The 22,957-nt window shown below is 34.1% G+C and overlaps 1 protein-coding gene and 1 long non-coding RNA gene across 2 annotated transcripts; one reads left to right on the forward strand and one right to left on the reverse strand.

Moving 5' to 3' along the window:
• Positions 1–61: 61 nt before the first annotated feature.
• On the reverse strand, positions 62–2,515 carry LOC120180040 (PXMP2/4 family protein 2-like). Its single transcript, XM_039185470.1, has 3 exons — positions 2,131–2,515; positions 1,244–1,337; positions 62–720 (listed from the first exon to the last, which is right to left on the reverse strand). Exons 1-3 carry the CDS (start codon positions 2,266–2,268, stop codon positions 470–472), a joined length of 483 nt encoding a protein of 160 aa, XP_039041401.1. The 5' UTR covers positions 2,269–2,515; the 3' UTR covers positions 62–469.
• Positions 1,291–17,333, forward strand: LOC120180042. Its single transcript, XR_005521663.1, has 3 exons — positions 1,291–1,426; positions 5,723–5,726; positions 17,322–17,333. It is a non-coding gene; the product is annotated as an uncharacterized LOC120180042 (long non-coding RNA).
• The last annotated feature ends 5,624 nt before the right edge of the window (positions 17,334–22,957 follow it).

Consider the following 22,957-nt stretch of genomic DNA (forward strand, 5'->3'; position numbering starts at 1 on the left):
TACTGTATAACATGAATTGGTTTTTTATTTTCATGAGACAACACAAAATAGTAAAATGATGGATACATCTGTAAACAATTTATATAGATTCAAGAAAAATTGTATACCAGATTTTCAGATATGGTTCTGAGTGTTCATCCCATTCGAGTGAAGATTGCTCGTAATATTCGACCAAAAGCTTAAACTAATTCAACCAGACCAAATTTCAGGTTTTCTTCATTAATTTTTTCAGCGGTACATGAATTTTCTGTTGTACACTTAAGACTCTGATCAGTAAGAGGTAAAAGAGGAAGCAAAAAAAAAAAAATTCACAATCTGCCTGGGCCTCATCGTTCTTTCATTGATGTAAAAGAAGTAAACTTCTGTTTCCATGGAGCATCTTTTTTTTTTGTTCGGTCCACGACAAAATGGCACTGTCTAACAAGCAGAACATATTGACATAAAGGAGTTGGTATCTTACCGGAACATATCAGAAATTCGTAACCTGAACGATTGGCCATATGCCACCTTCCAAAATCAAGGCCGGGAGGAAATCTCTCTTCAAGTCTTCCTTCACTTCAAGAACACTTTTGCCGGTGGAAAACCCCATATGAGTGAAAAACACGAACAAGTCAAAGAGGCCAAAGATAAGGCCATCCATTGCAACTTTGGCACCAACTAACCTTGCTGACTTCAGGCGGAGTTGAAGCCTCATCTTCATAAATTTGTCCAAGGCTTCATTTAGGATATGGTCGTAAGTAGCTGCCAGCTTGCATTGCGAAGTGCATTCGACATAACCGGTTGAAGATATAACAACATTGCAATCTTACACGTTAAAAACAGTTCTAAATTCTGTTTACAATACACTTCAAATTATCCAACTAATTAGTTCGATGAAATCTGTAAGAATTTTGAAGAATTCTGCAATATTTTATCAAATGTATCAGGGAAACATGTTTAAATCCCCGAGAAGTAGAATTTCAGTGTTCAAGACTTAGCAATTTGAACTCGACAAAACCTTGATTTTCTTGGAGGTATGTAGAATGCTAACTCACAACCATCACATACAAAAACAGTCTGTTACTAACAGTCAAAAGCTCCCAAAGAACACCTTTAGAGCTTTCTTTTCTTTTAATATCTGAGAACAAATTCTATCTAATTTAAGATAGGGCTCTATAGGCAGCCAAGTATAATTTCACAGATAAACAAAAATCAGCCTGATTAAATCACAGTAAAGAAGGGGAAATGAAAAGAAGAAAAACAGACCAGAAGTGTCCAAGCGATCCTACAAAGCCGAATCCAAATGTACTTGTGACAGCTACCCTTTTCCAGTTTACTTTAAATTCTTCATCTTCATCCTTCCAATTGAAACACCGATCAATGTCTTACTAGTGCAAATGGAGCTGTTTTACTCAGAATCCAGCTTCAACACACACGCAAATGAAGGGTAAGACACGATTTCAGCTTAATCACAAGTAGATCAGCATGAAAAGTTGAAACGATAACAAAATGAGGGAAGAAAACAACGGACATGCTTTTCTTAACAACCCTATCTCAAGTGAACCCTTGTAACACACTAGGATGTCCCAATGGCTTAAACTACACACCATCTATGGGATTTCGGAATATAGTCACCACCCATAACATTGGAACCATCAATCCAAGTCACAAATATTAGCTTCGTTTGCATTACCGAAACAGAGCCAATTATGAAACTTTACCAGCTCTTCTAGCAATGCCATATGTTGTAAACAAATTTCTCACGAGAGATTGCTACAATTATACTGAATTTACATTACCACTTGAAAATAAATTCTTTAAAACATACCTCGAACACTACCAAGTATCAACCAATAGTAGTGGATCAGACATAACCTATGAACTTCAAGCACGAGTATATATAACAAAAATGCAAATATATTTCAATAAAATTTCACCATTGAGGACTTCCATAACCCACAACATATCAACACAAAATCTAAGCGTGCAGACACTCAATTCAAAACAAATAAAGGAACTTTTCAAATGATAAGACAAAAACAGCAGGCACCCAATAGCCCAAATTGGTGAAAACTGGGCACAAAATCAACATGAATGTGAGATTGGAAAATAAAAAGGGGGTTTCTGGGATTGGAGAGAAAAACTGCTTACTTTAAATTGAAGGCGTTTCTTGGCGGTGGAATGGGTAATGTATTGAGCAGCAATATCTCCAACGCCCCAAATGAAACATGAGCTGATAACTTGTGTTTTACATGATGATGGGATAAACAGCTCTGGTAACATTTCCATATCCTCAACATTTTATTCAAAAGTACAGATTTTTTTTCAAAGAAAAAAGGGATTACTAAAGCCGTAAAGGGGGAGAAATTGGAGACTATAACAAGGAAAAATTGGAAACCATGTATTACTGGTGACCGCCTCTCCTGGAGGAGGTCAGAGGCAGACCATGTCCATCTCCATGACTCATCTCTTCGAGTTTTTTATGTGTTTTTGGCTCACTTTGGAGGGTTATTAAAACCAAAAAATATTGATTTTTTTATAATTATTTTGTACTCAAAACACAACAATTACGACGACAACAAAATAATTAAATATTCGAAATTTGATTATATAAGAAGTGAAAATTGGATAGAAAAGTTTGTATTCATAATAATTTTGGGTAAATTACATGTTTAATACATAAATTATCAATTTTGATCTATTTTAATACATGAACTTCCAATTTTTTAAAACCATACCTAAAGTTTAATTTTTGTTTTATTTTAGTATCCGCCATTAAAAACTTTAATCTTTGTTTCATTTTAGTACCCTACCGTTAAAAACTTTAGTTTTTGTTTCATTTTAGTACCCGTTCAAAATTTAACGTTAAGTTTTAAAAAAATTGAAAATTTAGGTATTATAACAGACCAAAACTGATAGTTTAAGTACTAAACGCGTTAAGCTTTTAACCATGAGGTACTAAAATGAAATGAAAACTAAATGTTAGGTATGATTTTAAAAAAATGAAAGTTTATATACTAAAATCGATCAAAACTAATAGTTTAGGTACTAAATACATAGTTTACCCTATTTTTTATAATCTCTTATTTGAATTAGTATATTAATAAATTATATATGAATGATTACAGAAAATAATATTCAGAACGTGTTGGTACAGAAGAAGGCCAAAAGGGTGTTGGATTGAAAAGAGAAATGTGGGGTTGAGCTATCCTAATGTGGGTGGCTAAGAAAAGGAAAGGTCACCATCAATGATTCAATACATATTATTTAGGCAACAAAACTTAAATTTAGAATATTAAAGGTCTTAAGATTGTAATATTATCACTGAATTAATATCTTATTAACAATGGTTATATTATTCAGTATGTGTACTTGCAAACAAACCTTGCCTACCATCAGTGAGTTTAATAGAGAACATGAAACGCAGAGGATAACAAGCAAACGATATCTTTCAAACATTTGAATCTATCAAAAACTGAATTTTAAAATTTTTAAATCATGTTGATTCAAAAAAAAATGTTGAATATGGTCAATGCTATAAGTTCATTAACCCACCAATAACTGGTTGGTCTAATAGAATGATACACTATATGATGTGATCCTTCCTAGGGCTAAACTTCTTCAACACATGCTCACATCATGGACATTTTACAATGTTGATTCTAAGGGAGTTTTACCTTATTTCGTTGTTTATTTGTTCATTTATGCATTACATATAACATGAATATGCTTTAGACTATGTTTGAGTATTATATTGTATAACATATGATATTCATGCATAACTTATTAAATCACATCTTTACTTAGCTTAATTCATGCATATGTTATGTTACACATTCCTTACTTATGTTAACATATCATTTGTATTATTATATTAGGCATAGAACATGTGTTGCATTAGATTGTTACTCATTTTTTTAAAATAAAATGTTCCATATTCATGAACTTGTGTATATGTGACTTATAAACATGTTGGTACAAGGTACAATTCAAGGCAATCTAAGGGGGACATTTCACATCTTCTAGATTGTTTGCCAATTTTGAACAGGTTCCAAGCATCTTCGGGTTATTAAGTCTTCTTGACTTTTAATCTCCTATATCTTAGCTTTCCAAAACACTTTGAATCGCATCAATCCGATATCGGGAGCTTGAGATATGTCCAGTTTAACACCCTAAACCTGAATGGGCCTAAAATGCCACATTGGGCTATCGAGGCAATCCCTGATTTCCAAAACCTACTCATTTTATTTTAAAACACACTCAATGGTATCATACAACATATAAAACAATTATTATAACATTTTACAAACCAGAGCTCCGTTACACATAATTTAAAATCAAAATAGTACATTTCATTGTTTCATAAAATAAATACACAAGTAAGGTTCTCTGAATATACATAGCAACTAAAGCTACAATACAATACTTTGAAGGAGATTCTAGAAGTCCTACTGTGATGGTACTCCACAATCTGCTCAAGTTACTAACATGCCGACGGAAAACATTCGAAGGTTGAGCTTACAAAGCCCAACAATATAATAGCTAATCTAGAGCAGCATTAAGAATTTCATAAACATAAGCGTGCTAAAGATATGATACTAAGAAGTAGGAATGTAACGTTCTAAAGTTCAGGCTGGTAGTTTGGGTCGGTATTCGGGTCGATTTTTCGAATTTTTGATAAAAGAAAACAATGTTAAAAATTTACATTTTAATTTGGGAAATATTTTTGAGAGGTTTTAAATGATATTTAGTTGTTGAATTTTATTTTGGAATTTAATTAGTGTTTTGATTTGGTGATTAAATTAAATTGATAGGAAATTATGATTTTAGTGACTATTTTGTAAATTATCACAAATCCAAAGTCTATGAAGCTTATTTTACCAAGGTTTGTGTTTAGAGTTTTTCCTTCCTAAATTAACCGTATTTTAATATTTCCTTTTTACCAAAAATCCATGTAGATTCATTCTTTAATCAAAATTCATTTTCATCCATTGATTTTCATTTCACGTAACTTTCATTTTCTCTTCAACTATTTTTTAACTTCTAAATTCTCTTGACAAATGTCATTTTACTATCAAAATAATTTCAGCTTCTTAATAATAAATAAAAAAAGAGTAGAGTAGGGAAGCAGGGTCGGTCCACAAGGACTCTGGTGTTTCTGATGAAGTAAACTTTCTGATTTAGATAATGATGAGATAAGGTAGAGTTTTGGATAAGATTAAATAGGGGGTTTAAAATTTGTTTTTAAAATAAAAGATAAGAATTAGATAAAAGAAAATAATTAATTAAATAAATTTAAAGTGATTGAGATAAAAATAAACTTATAGTGAAATTAGTCTCGGGCTTCAGCTTTTGCCTCAAATTCTTATTGATCCTCGGAATAAATTTTTGCTTTGGTTATTCACCGGTTACAGTTTACAGGGCCCAACCCCTGTAACTTATTTTTCTCTCTTGTGAACCGATGACCCAAAATCTATTTTTGGATATCAGTCATTTACGGAGACCAACTACGACTATTGTCGTTAGCGCCAAAATGTTTTATAGATCTGGAAAAACCCGACTCAGACTATGTTGCCTCAATGAGAATCGAGCCCGATCTCAATTTCCCTTAGCGGACCGCCGCTAAGTGTGTTCACAGGAAGTCGAACTTGCTACCAGCCTATTCTTCCTCCTAACTATAAATCAGAACAACTTCTGAACCAACTTCAACTTTTTGATTAAAAAGCGTTTTGATTTTAAAAAGATAGGTCGATTACCAATCTTATTCCTCCAGAAAATTGAGAAAATAACTCGAAGTTATTTTAGTGCTTTCCAATCCTCACAATAAGGATTGAGTCATCACTTCAGCTCTTGGCTATGGAGAAATTACCTAAGTATGGCAATCATAGTTAGCATCTTTGAAAATAAAAATAAGAATAAAATAAAGAAGAACTTTGAAAAAGAAAATAAAACTTTTATAAAACCAGAGAAAAGAAGAAGAATGATTTCTGAATGTGTTTCTAAGCTTACACTGAGAGGGTATTTATAGCCTTCAAAATCCTAAAAATAAGGAAAATATAATTCCTAAAATAAAGAGATAATTCCTAATGATAATACTTAAACTATTTAAATAAAAATACTAAACACAAAGATAAGATAAAATATAATATTTAAACTAATATCCTAAAAACATGAGTTTAATTTAAATTCGAATAACAGAAACGTGTGGATGATCTATTCGTCCTTCTAGAAGCGCTGAGCGGACCTTCTAGAATGCTGACTCATTTCCTCGTCATATGTGTCATGCCCAGATTCATGCCCACTAATCCAGTCTTGATTCTGAAAATAAAGAACTGCATAATTCTGTCCTTTTAGTGCAATTTCCAGAATCTAGTGTCCTACACAGAAAATGAATCAAAACGAACAAATCAACCAAAAAAACTAACAATTAAGGAGCAATTTAAAGATAAAATAATAACTAAATAAAGCACTTATAATCTATCATTTTCTTTCTTTTTGCTGAGCATTTTCTTCATCTTTTCTTCTCTTTGATTTCTAATTCTTCTCTCCTCTTTGCCGATTTTTACTTTTAATCATGATGGAGTGTTATTGTTGATTTCCTTCTTCTCTTTTCAACCTTTTAATAGAAAGGTAATGCTCCTTCCCTGGGTTTCTTTCATGCTTTGAGGATAAGTGATTTGTTGTTAATGATTCTTTTGATTAATCAATCTACTAAAAAGGATTTTATGAGCTGAAATTGATTTTTAGAGTTAATTATTGAGCTAATTTTATTAAGGTGTTTATGAGGTTTTATTGATGAAATTGATATTTTTTGGGATGATTATAATCATGTTAAAATAGTTTTTCAATTGCTTTTGATTTAGATATCGATTTATTAAAAACAAGCTTGATTTTAGCATTTTTTGGAAATCTAGGAATTAAGAGTTGTAGAGGTTAAATAGTGCGGTTTTAGCTGGATTGGATGTTAATTTTAGTTGTCGTTGATAAGCTTTTGTTGAGGAGAAGTGATTTCATTCGAATCGAAGGTTTTGGAGAGTTGTTTCGGTAAGGATTTAGATAATTTCAATGTTTTCACTTTGTTTTAGAAATAGAAAAAATATACTCTATTTTAACATTAGTTTTGATGTGTTATTTTTATTTTCAAGGTGTTTGATGTCCTATATATTGAGAAGAATTTGTGCTTTGTGTTTTTGTGAGCGTTTGGAAGCATTTTCGGTTACCGGACAACCAGGTGAGTGACTTTCATTTTTTGAGAATGTATGTGTTCAAGGTTAAGGAAAGTGTAGATTGATTTAATACTTGATCTTAATTCTGATTATGTGACTTAATTGATGATGCTAATGATAATATGGATTGTGCTACATTGAGTGTGATGCAACATATATTGGAAATGTGAATGTAATTCGTCGCAAATGATAAGTAGAATTTTGAAAATGTTTTTATGAAAATCTATATATAATGTGAATATGTGATTAGACAAGTCGAACATTCTCGATGTCCATAATGTGAGTTGATCATGACAACCAATTAGTATTGTGTTTCAAAATGAGTTTGATTAAATATATGTGAAAAACTATGCATCATTGACAACCGCTCTTGGTATCTCGAATTAATTGGCTATTTGTTCTTAATATGACCTTTGGATATGAAAGGCATGCCTAGGAAAGAGTACTCTATGTGTTTTATATGTATGTGTGATCAGGTTATACAGGGTCCGATTGATGCTTTGAGCAATGCTCTGTAATTTCGTGGTTATGGACCTATGTGAGTTCACAAATAAAATAGGAGTCTATTTATCCAATCAGTGGTGTTTCGAACAAAGGCCATTGATCTTATAATAGAAAAATATGTGTGCATTGTGTGTGACTTGCCGAATAAGGTAATTTTACATGTGAGTATGTGGTTGTTATTGGTTTATGTTGACAAATGATACTTGAACATTCTATAATTTGTGTGCATTTAGTATGCGATAAGTGATCATCCGAGAATGACATGATTTTATATATGTTGAGATAAAAACAAGTAAGGCGTGTGTATGTAGGACTTTGATTCATTTTAGCTATGTGCATTGTCTTTGAATGATTGTTATTCACTGGGCTTTTCAGCTCACACTCTTTGTTTAACGTTTTCAGAGGATTAGAAATGAGTCAGAGGCGAGGGGCTAGCAACGGAAGTGATCAAGCATGGCAAAAGTTCAAGTGAAATGTATGTGGTTTTGAAAATAAATGGTGGCAATGTAGGAGACATCTCAAGACTTAGTCATTTGATGTTATGTTGATTTGTAATAATTGCACTTGTGTTGTGGATGGTTGATTTTGTGATGGGAGACTTGCCGATCATTTGATTTGTTGTTTTGATATTTGTTTGTATGTTTTTGGTTGAATGATTCATGTGAATGCTCAAATGTTGACTTGAACCTTAAACAAGTGTGTGGAGTGCCTAGACAACTGTAATCAAGTAAACCAAACTTGTTAGACCTTTAGGTAGCATGAAATGACCCAAAATGCAAAAGCTGAGTAATGACTTGTACTAAAGATGAACATTTATGCAATATTTGACTTTTGATGTCAAATTCTTGTATGATGTGTTGACCTATGTTATGAAGCATGCTACACCTGTATTTTGACATATATGAGGTGGTTTGACAGTGTATAAGCATGATCATAGCTTATAGAAACTTTGGTGTGAATGTTTGGCAACTAAAAAATGCATGTTCTTGAAAAATCTACAGAAATTCATAGAAAGGATCGATCCCTCAAGGACAAGATTGTTCCTTTTCAAAAGGATTGATCCATTTTCCAGAAGGACCGATCCCAAATATACTATCGAGCATAGGATTAATTCCCCGTGAAAAAGGATCGATCCCTTTCAAAAAAAGATCGATCTCTTTTAAAAGAGGATTGATCCCTTCACTATTGAGCCCGACGGTAAAAGGTAAAATCGCATTCATTAAAGGCCTGAAGTGTTCCTTAGTCTTAGAATGTCCCCTAAATGTTTGTGTGAGTTCAAAATGGTCCTGAAATTGAACTACTAATTAATCATTAACGATAACTCAGAATTTGTTGGGACATGTTTATCACTATTAAAATATACTTAATTTCATAATGGGAACATAAATTGAGTGTTTGTTATTCATATGTAAATTTTGATTGTTTATGTTTTAGTCTCTAGACTTGTGTGTTTAATTAGGTACTCGTTTGATGTTTGAATGACTAGAAATTTTGCATGCTGATAATTGAAGATTAATAATAAGGAATGGTAAACTCAATTTGACTAATTGACCTTGAATTTATTTTAGATGAAATGTCTGTTTTACCACTGATTTAATGTTGCGATGTTCATGCTCTGTTTTTTTTGGTGTTTAATTCCATGTTATCGAATATGTTTTGCTTCCACATGTCACATGTTGAATTGATTTTAATTTGAATTCTTCTGCATAATACACATGACTTAGAATTTTATTTTGCCCAACATGATTGGAATCTAATGTACACTCAGGTATCTGGGTCTATCTTTCAGACTGGTTATAGGGTGTTACAAGGCGCATACATATGATCAAGTGCTACCTACTTAAGGCTTAACTGATTTGCCACTGAAATAGGGGTCCTATGCTTCCCTTAGTTCTCGGAAAAGGGTCTCCCCATGAGTACACCTACCAACCCATCCCTCGCGAGTTTTAAGGCCTCAACACATAGTTAGCCACAGAAGCACCTCGCACACCTATTTCAGGTGTTCTCAGATATCCTATACTACTAGATGATTGTCATTGCCTGAATTGCATTGATTCGACTACACATGCATACCGAAGACCCAGAGGCCACGTAACACTGACATCGCTTACTGACTCTTAGTTAATGTTTAGAACTCCCACCCTCACTAGCTCCTGAAGTGCCTTGCGCACTAACAACGCCCTACTAGGGTAACTAAGGTGACCTGGGTATACCCTAGAAAAACTGGACTCACTAAGGTGAGATCATCCTCTCTCTAAATGCTATCTCGCTCGTTATCTTGCTTAGAACGTTATTCAAAGGCTTATTGGTCTATTACTACTGTTATTTAATACGATACTCTATTATAGTCACTCGCTACTTAAGGGTATATTAATCATTCTTTACCTCTAATGAAGTTTCTACATATTCTCAGGATATTTTTACTATGACTTTTGTATTGTTATTCACTGACTGTACTATTAGCTAGCCCGATAACTGACTCGAGTTCAACTCTAAGTAGCTACACCGTGATCGCTCTTATTAAACTTCCTTTCAAAATCCCTCGAATTAAAAGGATGACTTACACCTCCTAAGTTCACTGACGTTCTCGAAGCCCATGCTTCCTGCTATTTCTGAATCTGACTTGCTCATTGTGCCCCTAGTTGATACATTCCCTACAAAGATCCTCGTCCTTAACCAATCTGTATACATGCTTGACTAAAAAACCTTGATCATGTTACGCCTACTATGGTTACTTCAGTTGTACCCCTTTGGCCTTTTTCATCCCTAACAAACTAAGTCTTACTAATTCAGATCATCCTTAGCTCTTACGAACCTTAATTGGGTCAAACCTAATCATCCAAAATGAGTAGCATCGATAATCTACTTGTAGTATCGATAACCCTATGAGTATCAGTACCAAAAATACATTGTGTTTTTGAAATTGAGGCCCAATATCAATACTGCCACCTTGAGTATTGATACTGTAAGGGTAATATCGATACTCCCCTTGGCAGTATCGATAATCTTAACATGAAATCCTAATTTTAGTTGGAACTCATCCAATATCATTATTATTCATCCCAATATCTATACTCGAACCCTAAAATGGTTATTTAGGGTAAAAAATACCCAAAAACCATTATAAAGGCCATAACTTGGTTTCTAATCAAGTGTTAAACCTTTATGGAGTTAACTAGGGTCTTAAAGTAACATAAAAACGACTTTTAAACCCCCTAAAACGTCATTTGATATTGATATCAAATATAAACCCTAAAATGCTTAAATACACAAATCATAGCAAAACTTCATACTTATGATAATTTTAAAACTTCAAGAGATTAGAAATACATTACTTGGGTATTAAAACTTGAATTGAAGCCCTTTTCTTAGCCAAACTTCTTTCTTTGTGATTTTGATGAAAATTCTAACTCTTCTCTAACTAGAAATAAACCAAGACTTTGATTCAATAAAATGATGTTGTTTGAGGGATTTTGGACGAATTTAAAGTGTGAAAATGGGCTAAAGAACTTACCATTATTTTTATGGAATTTGGATAGGAGAAAGGAGATGAAAATGAGAAAGGACAAAGAAATGAAGAGAATGAGAAGATGGATAGAATAAAAAGCCTCACTCTCTTTAAAATTGGGCAATTTTACACTTTTGGTCCTTCTCACTTTTTCTAACATTAAAAAAATCCCTTTTTGGGCTAATCAGGCTCCAAACCGACCCAATTAAACCCAACTCCCAATACCTAAATTATAAAAATTCATGGGGTCCACTTACCTCTCGGGTAAACCCAAAACTACTATCCCAGAATTTGAGGTGATACAACTTACCCCTCATTAAAGAAACTTTGTCCTCGAAAATTTACTCGGTCCAAACAACGATTCATCCTTAGATCAAACACTTGAAAACCTCGAAGCACCTAAACTCATATCAACCTACTTTACCCTGAAGAAATCCAAGCAACATGAGTCATAATGGAGAAACTCATAAACTAATCTATAACCCTCTCCCCTTTCTTATAGGGTGTTAATTACGTTGGACCTTAAGCATCAACCATTGAGATGACCATAACTGTCTAGTCTTACTTTGGTTGTCTTAATAATGAATACTTAAAATGTTTAACAAGGAGGACTCTACTAACGACTCCACTACTATCACTTAATATTTCCTTGGCTAACCTTACTCAATCGAGTTAACTTACTGCATAACCCAATAACCTCTTTTACTTGCTGAACATAGATAACTCTAAGATCTTACAACGCTTACCAAACTATCTTGATATCGATTATTAAAGATACGACGAAGATCCTTAACTAACATCGATCTTTAAGCTTTTCTATGCAATTGTTATTCAATACTCCTCCATGTTACATGATTGTTTTCTCATTACCTTGCGACTTACAGTTACTCTACTCACCTGATCGAGTGACTAAAGTGCTCACAACTGGAAATCACCACTTACCTAATGAACTAACAACATCTAGCTCTCTTAGAGAGCACGCCTCACAAAACATAGTTCTCACGTGACCACACTCTAAATTAAGGATTTTGAGACTCTACATCTTACGCTCACTATTGCTTACGACCCCGATCTATCTGATGATGACTAACACTAGTCAAACGATGCTTAACACACTCAATCTCCTTTAGTTAGAAGCATTAAAATCCATGGTACCACTTAAAGTTGCATGCCAGTATGTATTATATATAGCTCGCGCTTATATACCAACACGAAGACATAACTGACGAGGCTTGACTCACTTAGCTAATTCACTTACCGTTCGCGTACAAACGCATACTAACGGAATTGAAGGGTTCTCTGCACCTTGAGACTTGTGACTATATCTTACATGAATTATCCTCTTTACTTAGGGTGAAATTGCAAAAATACTGTATCGAAGCATACACCTTGCTAACTTACTCCTCGTGAGTACTTAAGGTCATTTACGCCCAGTTAGCAACTGAAGTGACTTGGTACTAACTAAGATACATCCTGATATTTCTACCTAGGTGATTGTGGTACTCTTAATGCTCTCACAAATATCCTTATCTCCAATGCTAAACTTGTGATTACTAACTCGCTACGGGTTAATCCCACGAACCCTCTCAAATGATGATGCGAAAAGTCCTTATAGTCTCGTACTTAGCTTGACAACCCACGAAGATACTCCCCTAGGAAACACACACAAGGGTGAAAAATTATGCGGATCAACATTCTTTTATAGTTGATCCTCAACTCAACAAGGGACAATCATTTGTTCTCCTATCTCTAGACCCATAATCATGAGGTCAAGCAACGCTTGTGCTAACAACTTCCCTTAGTCGACTACTAAATCTGACTCAAGTCCTCAAAAAATATCTGAGATCACTCTAGTATATTCCACTAAGGTCTACCAACTATTTACTTGGATTCCTTACTCCTAGATTCTCTATACGAATACATTTCCTACCTACTTAACTTGACCCCACCAAAACAATGTATGCACTTATGCCTGACGAAACCACAAGAAACTGAGATAACTAAAAACATATCTATCATCTCATCTGCGACGTCAACATCTTGACTCTGTCCTTCTATAAACTGACATGTAGGATAGTGTACCGTCGAAATGAGAACAGGTTGATCTGTTCCTCTGCACTCCTGTCGGGACATCGAACTAACACCTATCTAAGGCTCTCTTCCATGCTGAGCTACACTCCCTTTGACTGATTTGAAACATCACTATTTAACATATAGCAATCTCTCACCAAATGTGCTAAGGATTTACATATATAACACTACATAGAAAGCTTGTAGCACATTCCTCGAAGATCTTTGCCATAATGATCGCACTCTAATACCTTAAAACTCTATTAGAGTCTGCAAAGCGCATCGCAAATGGTGAAACTGGTGGTCTCCAATGAGACCCTACATCTGACCTTAGACCCAATATAGTGACAAAACTGACGTCACTTTTCTCTACTCACTCAAAACTCTGGTCCTCTATACGGTTGTCTGCGATTGGTCTATTGGTACATTAGTCCTCAAACTTGGGACATTAGACTCACCCAACCAACTCTTCCTCACACTTTACATCCTCTCAACGGTCTTAGCTTGCCATGCCAACTCTGAAAATACTCTAGGTGAGTCTGCCACCAACTACTCAAAAATCTCCATACGAAGTCCCTCAACCTGTTACACCTCAAGGAAGTCTTAACCAACTCTAGAGCATAGCAACTCAACAGAAGAAATTATTTCTCGTACTCATACACTAAACGGTCTCCCTGAACTAGCTGAGAGAACTGCCTCCTCAGACCACGATTAGAACTATCGACTATCGTAAAAATGTACAACAGATTAAGGAATGAAGTACCATCAAGATTCCAAACTTATACAAGTATTTTCAGTACCTATGGTATGTATTCATTGATACCTTATTAAAATTGACTATTTGGTCCTAGGACCGACTCAACCTGATGCTTTGATATCACTTAATGTAACACCCTAAACCTGAATGGGCTTAAAGTATCACATTGGTCTACCGAGGAAACCCCCGATTTCCAAAACCTGCTCGTTTTCTTTTAAAACACACTCAATGGTATCATACAACATATAAAACAATTATTGAAATATTTTACAAACTGGAGCTCCGTGACACATAATTTAAAATAAAAATAATGCATCTCACTATTTGATAAAATAAATACACAAGTAAGGTTCTATGAATATACATGCCCACGAAAGCTACAGTACAGTACAGTACTCTAATCTAGAGCAACATTAATAGTTTTATAAAAATAAGCGTACTAAAGATATAATACTAAGTAGTAGGCACATACATGATCTTGATCAAGTGCTACCTACTTAAGACTTAATTGATTTGCCACTGAAATAAGGGTCTCACGCTTCCCTTAGTCCTCGGACAAGGGCCTCACCATGAGTACACCTCTATCGGGTCTCTACTCAGACTGACTATGATAGCTTTGTATTATCTAAATACAATTTTAACTCAAATATGTACTATCTATATGCAATTCTGACTAGTATATAGTCTCACAAAGCTATCATACACTAGTAATTGTAAATATCAAGTTTGACTAACCCACCGTTCGTGAGTATTAAGGTCTGGGACATAGATAGTTGTAGAAGGGCCTCACACACCTGCTTTATGTGTTATCTGATATCCTATACTACTAAACGATTGTCACCACCTGAACTGAACTGACGCGACTACACATGCATACCTAACGCTCAGATGCCAGATGACACTGAATTCGCTAACTGACTCCTCGTGAAGTTCAGACCTAGCACCTTCACTAACTCCTAAAGTGCCTCATGCACTAACAATGCACCACTAGGGTAACTAAGGTAACATAGGTATACCCTAGCACAACTGGACTCACTAAGGTGAGGTCATACTCTCTCTAGATGCTATCTTGCTTGTTCTCTCGCTTAGAATGTTATGTAAAGGCTTATTGGTCTGTTACTGTTGTTATTTAATATAATACTACATTATGGTCAATCACTACTTAAAGGTATATTAATCATTATCTACCACTAGCGAAGTTTCTACGTATTCTCATGGTTTTACGACAACTTCTGTATCTGTTGTTCACTGGCTGTACTATTAGCTAGCCCGATACCTGAGTCAAGTTAAACTCTAGGTATCAACACTCTGATCACTCTTATTGAACTTCCTTTCAAAACCCATCAAATTAAAAGGATGACTTACATCTCCTAGTTCACTGACGTTATCGATGATTGGTACATCCCCTAAAATGATCCTCATACTCAACCAATTTGTATACATGCTCGACTGAAGAAACTTGAATGTGTTACGCCTACTATGGTTACTTCAGTTGTAACCCACTTCTACGAGTGCATTTGAGCTCGTTTGGCCTTTTTTATCCCTCACGGGCTATGCCTTACTTTGGATCTTCCTAAGCTCTTACAAGCCTTAACTGGGTTAAAACTAACCATTCAAAGTGAGTAGTATTGATACTCTACTTGTAGTTTCGATACCCTAGTGTCAAGTATCGATACCACTATGAGTATCGGTTCCAAAAATACATTCTATTTCTGAAATCGAGGCCCAATATCAATACTTCCACCCTGAGTATCGATACTGTAAGGGTAATACAGATACTCCCCTTGGCAGTATAGATACTTTCAGTCTAAAATCTCTAATTTTAGCCATAATTCATCCAATATCGATATTGTTCATCCCAATATAGATACTTAAACCCTGAAATAGTTATTTAGGCTTTGAAAATCACTCAAAACCATCATAAAGGCCATAGATTGGTTTCTAATTAGGTTTTAAAGCTTTAGGGAGTTAACTAGGGTCTTATAGTATCATAAAAATGCCTTTTAAACCATCCTAAACATTATTTGATCATGATACCAAATATAAATCATAAAATACTTAAATACACAAATCATAGAAAAAAATTCATACTTATGATAATCTTAAAACTCCAAAAGGATTAAAAATACATTACCTTCATTTTAGAAACCCGAATTGAAGCCCATTGCTTATCCAAACTCCTTTCCTTTGTGATTTTGATGAAAATTCCCACTTTTCTCTAACTAGAAAAAACCAAGACTTTGATTCAATAAAACAATATTGCTGGAGAGATTTTGGACAAATTTACAGCCTAAAAACGAGCTAAAGAACTTACCATTATTTTAATGGAATTTAGAGAGGATAAAGGAGAAAAATATGAAGAGAAGGAGAAGATAAAGAGAATAAAAAGCCTTTATATCTTTAAAATTGGGCAATTTATGCTTTTGGTCCTTCCCACCTTTCCAACATTAAAAAAATCCCCTTTTGGGCTAATTGGGCTCCGAACCGACCATATTAAACTTAAATCGACCCAACATCAAAATTTATAAAAATTCATGGTCCACTTAACTCTCGCGAAACTACTAGCTTGAAATTTAGGGTGTTACATCTAGATTACCAAAGGCAGTGCAGACCGGAAAATCATACAGTATATTTAAAACAATTAATCACCTTTGTCCGTGATGAACTAAAAAGAACATTCAAGAATGGTAATGTGAACATATTAATATGGCAGCAACCAAGTGAAGAGCACCATTAAGCTATACAAATAATCCATGCATTCAAAACAATACATTAAGCCATACATTCATCCAAGCCAACCGAGGAGTCGTGTTCACACCTTAGGAGAAATGAATGTCAACCTTCATGAATCCATTAACATAATTGGCATGCACATTTAAAGAATAAAGAAGTATTGTAACACAAATTTCCCATATATGTTTCCGTACACAAGTCATAGGTGTCACATGACTTTTTAAAACATTCATCCACATGTAAAACAAATAAAATTTTGTTTCGAAAATTTTAAAACAAAACATTTTAGTACAACAATAAAACAATCTTTGAAACATATTACCAAAATTATCATTTTAAATACATTACATAACATTTTTCTTAATTTCGATTAAATGCCATAAAATTTTCAAAAAACGTGATTGCCCTACTGTTACTGATGAGAGTCAACCTTAGATTGATGATAGCTACTATTGTACCCCTTAATCAGCTAGTCTTTGCTTTTACCTACGCGTGAAATCAACACACGTTAAGTATTTACGTAGCGAGACATAATATTGTCAAGAAACTACAATTTATACATAAGTAAATCATGGCTACTTAATGACGAATTAAATCGCATTCTCCCTAAGGATCAAATAAATCCTTCTCAGTTAAACCAGATTTATTTCATACACTTATCGAAATTATTTTTATTATGCCCAACATGCCTATCCTTCTGTATATTTTTCCCAATCATTCTTTGTTTGTTCTATCTATGTTAAATGATACAGTAATGGACATGTATTGCACTAAAGTGCCAAAGGGTCATTTATCTTTTATAATCACCATGAGTGTCACCTTATATGTCGTTAATATACCATTATGTATTTTCATTGGTGGCATCATTTCATGCCAACTGGTTACCGTTAAGCATTTTCATTTATGGCATCATTTCATGCCTATAATGTACCTTTATGCATTTTCATTTGTGGCATCATTTCATGCCGATAATGCATTGTTATGCATTTTCATTTATGGCATCCTTTCATGCCTATAATGACTGTATGCATTTTCATTTATGGCATCATTTCATGCCTATAAGCACCATTATGCATTTTCATTCATGGCATCCTTTCATGCCGATAATGCACCATTATGCATTTTCATTTATGGCATCCTTCCATGCCTAAGGCTTATGCATTTTCATTTATGGCATCCTTTCATGCCTATAATGAACTGTTATGCATTTTCATTTATGGCATCATTTCATGCCTATAATGCACCATTATGTATTCATTTTCATTCATGGCATCCTTTCATGCCGATAATGCACCATTATGCATTTTCATTTATGGCATCCTTCCATGCCTAAGGCATTTCACCTTTCATCTAACTTGCATTATTGGCATATTTCTGCCAAATGCACAGTTAGGCAATTAATTTTTTACTCAAAGATATTTAACATTTCATCTAACTGGCATGATTGATACCTTTCTGTCAAATGCATAGTTAGGCAATTAATCTTTTACTCAAAGGTATTTAACCCTTCAACTAACTTGCATGATTGACATATTTCTGTCAAATGCACAGCTAGGCAATTAATCTTTTACTCAAAGTTATTTAACCTTTCATCAAACTAGCATGATTGACACCTTTCTGTCAAATGCACAGATAGACAATTAATCTTTAACTCAAAGGTATTTAACCTTTCATCTAACTTGCATGATTGACGCCTTTCTGTCAAATGCACAACTAGGCAATTAATCTTTTACTCAAAGGTATGCAACCTTTCATCTAACTGTCATGATTGACACCTTTCTGTCAAATGCACAGTTAGGCAATAAATCTTTTACTCAAAGGTCTTTAACTTTTCATCTACCTAGCATGATTGACACCATTCTGTCAAATGCACAACTAGGCAATTAATCTTTTACTCAAAGGTATTTAACCTTTCATCTTACTGGTATGATTGACACATTTATGTCAAATGCACAGCTAGGCAATTAATCTTTTATTTTAAAACGGTTTATACCCTAAAGATTATTCATAGTATCAATTCTACACCCATTATAAACATATTTCATATAAGGAAAAACATAAATTAATTTAAACATTTGAGGTGAATTTATTGTGATTCTCCCTCAACCAATATAATTACCATATATGCACTCACTTGGTATCCCTCGTTAATATGCTTTAAGGATGTCCAGCTATTCGACAACTTTATCTTTGCTACTTTTCTTGCTTGACTCGGGAGCTTGGTTATGATCTACACAAGCATCCAATAAGTACACATACCATACTAAATGGTAGTATATTTTTCTAACATTTATACTTTTAATAATAGTTAAAAGTACTACTATATTCAATTTTTATCAAAATTCATCATATTTTAAAGTTTCTAGATTCAATAGTATCGGTACCCCTATCATGGTATTGATACTTATATACTATTATACCGATACTCATTTTCAGTATCAATATCATTTCTACATTCTGTAATGCATGGTATCGATACCTTCCTTTTAATATCAATACCCACATCAGTATCGATACTAATTGCATCAGTATCAATACTATTAATCATAATTCTTCAAATTTAAACCTATAGTATCGATACTGTTCTTCTAATATCGATACCCTTAACTAGATTTTCCGCTTTTCAGCTCATTTTTTCCACAATTTTAGTCAAATTCCCTTAATTTTACCTCCAACAATACTATTAAACTCTTATTTACTTATTGATCGCTTGTGAATGTATATGCTAAGGCAAGCTAATCCGTGCAAGTATACACAATCGATGCAAGTAATATAGTAGTGAGTGAGTATCGTCTCCACAGGGATTAGATTAGAAATATCTTTTCACCACAACTAGAACTAATGCCACAAATTAATCCTACTAAGTATTAAAGCTAAGAACTAATATTAAGGAGCTAGGAATAATGATTCAATGATTGCAGACAAGTGTGGTCGAGACAAAGAAAATATGCAGACAGATAAAACAAAACAAAACAAAACAAGTATTGGATTAAATATAATGCAAACAACCTCACATATTCAGACGTGTCACAGAGCACGGATGCTAAACTATTGTCTCTGCAACAATTATTTTAAGCCCAAAATGAATTATTATGACTCAATAAACTGCCCGACAGGATTTCTAGGTATTCTTAGATGGTTGCTATGGCAATACCTCTCGGCGTTAACTATAGACGTTGTCTTAACCTACTTTAGCCTTTATCCCTTTTAGTTGTTTGAAACTCACTTCTTATCTCTAAGGTAGACAAGTTAGAACTTCACCATCCTAGATTCATTCATTTGCTCACGTTGATCTCTCTTAATTCTCTCGAATTCAAATCATCTTTCTAGACAAAAAGCTATCTCTCGATGCTCTTACAATGCCCAGACATGTTTTACCGAAACCCCAGGCGATCTCTCGATGCTCTTATAGTGTTTAGGTAAAATATTTAAACTATGAGCAAAATCATAACCAAACATAATTCATCATTCAAACATTAAATATTGTTCAGGCAAACAAAGTTTAACACCAAGTAAAGCATTCATGGTGTTATCAATGATCATCCAAGATTAAACTGTTTAATAAACCCCAAATTGAATTAGAGTTTAAGAACAAAGGAAGAACGACTCCTAAAATCGGGGATCTGTCGTGATAATCCTGATCAGCACCATGCCTGCCTTGGTGATCACCCTTTCTCGAGGCCTGATCACTGCTCTGCTATCGTAGGCTATGGAGGACACCAAGGAAGACTGGGGTAGACGGAGGGAAAGCACTGCAGCTTCTTGCTCACGCCTAAGGTAAAGCTCTTCTTCTTCTTCATTGCCTCATCTTTTTGCGGCTAGGCTGGTAATTATAAGGAGAATCTCCTAGGGCTTTGCATGCTTTTGGAGTTCCTTAATTAGTTGTATTAATTTCCCAAACTTAAAAAGGAAAGGCGACTGTCAAATAACAAGTCTTGCTTGCACGTGAAGTAGGTCATCCAGCTGGCATGTGACATAGGGGTTTTGTCACATGTGTTTCAGACTTCTTTAGATAAACCTAATTGTGAGCTGCCATAGGGTGCCAAACACTCCAACAAGCTTCATAATGTGTCGTTCCTTCAAGTACCTACATGTGCAAAGAAACAAGGTAAATCAAAGTAATTTGGAATGAATGTAAATGCAGTTGCCATGTGTGAATACATCTTGTGAGCTATAGAATGGCATCATGAGCTAAGTATAATGATATTATATTAGAGAGCTAATATATAATGACTTGTGAGCTAAATTGAGTTGAAATAGATAGGAAATTAAGGATTAACATGCTATCAATTCATGAATGAAATGAATCTATCTAAATGAATGTAAAACTAATATGAATCAATAACCTTAATAAATGAGCTGATTAACATCAGCAAACAGTAATATAAATATGTGATTAAAAATAAACTAGTTACGTATTTTATAAAATACATAATTAGTAATCTAAACATGAATTGTTCACCATTTGTTAAAAATAGATTATAACTGTAAAGAGATCAAAAAACATAACATAAGTAAAAGAATATAAAGCTTAAGAGGACTCCCTTGAATGATTTAATGGTCCAACGTTTGTTTCTCTCATACTTCTTTCCGATTGCTTTTTGTTTACTCTTGACCAGGTCTTTTCTTTGACAACATTTTACGTCTTTTGGATGATTGGGCATTTCCAATAGTTACCCTTTCATGAAGTCTTTAATAGGCATTTCTTGGAATACCAGTTAGCAACAGGTACTTTTTGGAAAGATTTCCTTATAAAGATAACCATATTAGAAGTGATCCTTCTTTTGACTCCACCTAAGAAATTGATAGCTTCCTAAAAAGGCTACTTTTAAGGCCTTTTCATTTAAGTTATGTTTGTTTAAAAGCTTATTTTAGTCATTTAGGATCATGTAGTTGCATATAGTTGCATTTGTGGTGGGTACTATTATTCTTTAAGGAGTTGTATAGAAAGTGTAGATTTTATGGTGTGTAGGAAATAGAAAGCAGAAGGTCGCATTAGGAAGGAATATCGTGACATCACATGTTGCTGAAGCTGATTGAAATGCCTTGGCATTACTGGCGCAGAAACAGAAAAAAAGATATTTCTGTAAAAGGACAGATGGCACAGCACATGAATGATGGTTGTAACCGCCTGCTAAGGGGCCACTGCCACTTGGAGGATAAGTTTCACGCACAAGGAGTGACCCTAGGGGTATTTTGAGCGCAACAACCTCATCATTACCCTTAAATATTTTTATTATATATTAAACCTCACAAGAGAGAGAAGAGGAGAGGAGGAATATTCTGCAACATTTTCTTATCTTTTTCATTGTATCCCTTTCTTCTTCCTTAAGTGATGTTCCTCCATTGATAAGCTCCAAGGAGTGGCAAGCTAGACATCCGAGAGGAGTTAGTGAGCTAAGGCGAGTCTTAGTGGTAGCGAGAGCTCCAGTGGCGCGTCGAAAGCTTATTATCCTCCCTTTGCTGCTATTTATATTTCTTATTGGGTTGTTTGGAAAGAATATTTCATGGCTTGTTCTATAGATGATTAGAACCCCACCGTGAACTAACTTTATTTGGTGGTGGTGTTTTATAGATGTTTAACTTTATTTTAATGGTAGATTTATATTTATATTTGTATTTGCTTGCTTTGTTTATAATGCTTCATCATCTAAGTTTGTAAGAGGCATGAGAGTGTCCATTTCTTAGATGAAGGCGAGGTGTTCAAGAGAAACTTATCAAAAAATACTTGTAGTATTCGAGAGAACACAAGAAAGATCTATAGAAGCAATATGTTATAGTATTTTCTTAAGCTTTGAACGACCTAGTAATACTATATCCTAATCCCTTAGTATTTGAGAGAGACTAAGATAGATTTCAACGACTAAAAGGGTAGTTTTATCAATAATGTAGGCTACCATAGCTGAGATTGAGAGGAGATGCCATGCCATTCTATTTTGTTAGGTTTCTTTGACTAGAGATAGTGGGAGCATTTTCAGTAAACTCTGAATCTGCCTGAAAAATAAGTTATTGCATCCTTAAATCAATCCCTACCATTCATTCCAGTGGAAGCATGTCGTGAGGATTATCAATTTATCAGTTATTTATTGTTTTTACTATTTTTCATTTCATTGACAATTCAATCATTTTCACCATTAAAATCTATTCTTTCCACTACATTTCCATTTGCTACCCCATCAG

This window comes from Hibiscus syriacus, unplaced genomic scaffold (genome assembly GCF_006381635.1).
Source record: "Hibiscus syriacus cultivar Baekdansim isolate YM2019G1 unplaced genomic scaffold, ASM638163v2 tig00112488_pilon, whole genome shotgun sequence".
NCBI lineage: Eukaryota > Viridiplantae > Streptophyta > Magnoliopsida > Malvales > Malvaceae > Hibiscus > Hibiscus syriacus.

Excerpts from the sequence above, each read along its gene's own strand:
- LOC120180040 (XM_039185470.1), bottom strand. The coding sequence starts at position 2,268 with ATGGAAATGTTACCAGAGCTGTTTATCCCATCATCATGTAAAACACAA. Across the intron at positions 1,338-2,130 it reads AGAAACGCCTTCAATTTAAA|GATGAAGATGAAGAATTTAA; the intron begins GTAAGCAGTTTT and ends TTCAATTGGAAG. Across the intron at positions 721-1,243 it reads ATCGCTTGGACACTTCTGGT|ATGAAGCCTTGGACAAATTT; the intron begins CTGTTTTTCTTC and ends ACCATATCCTAA.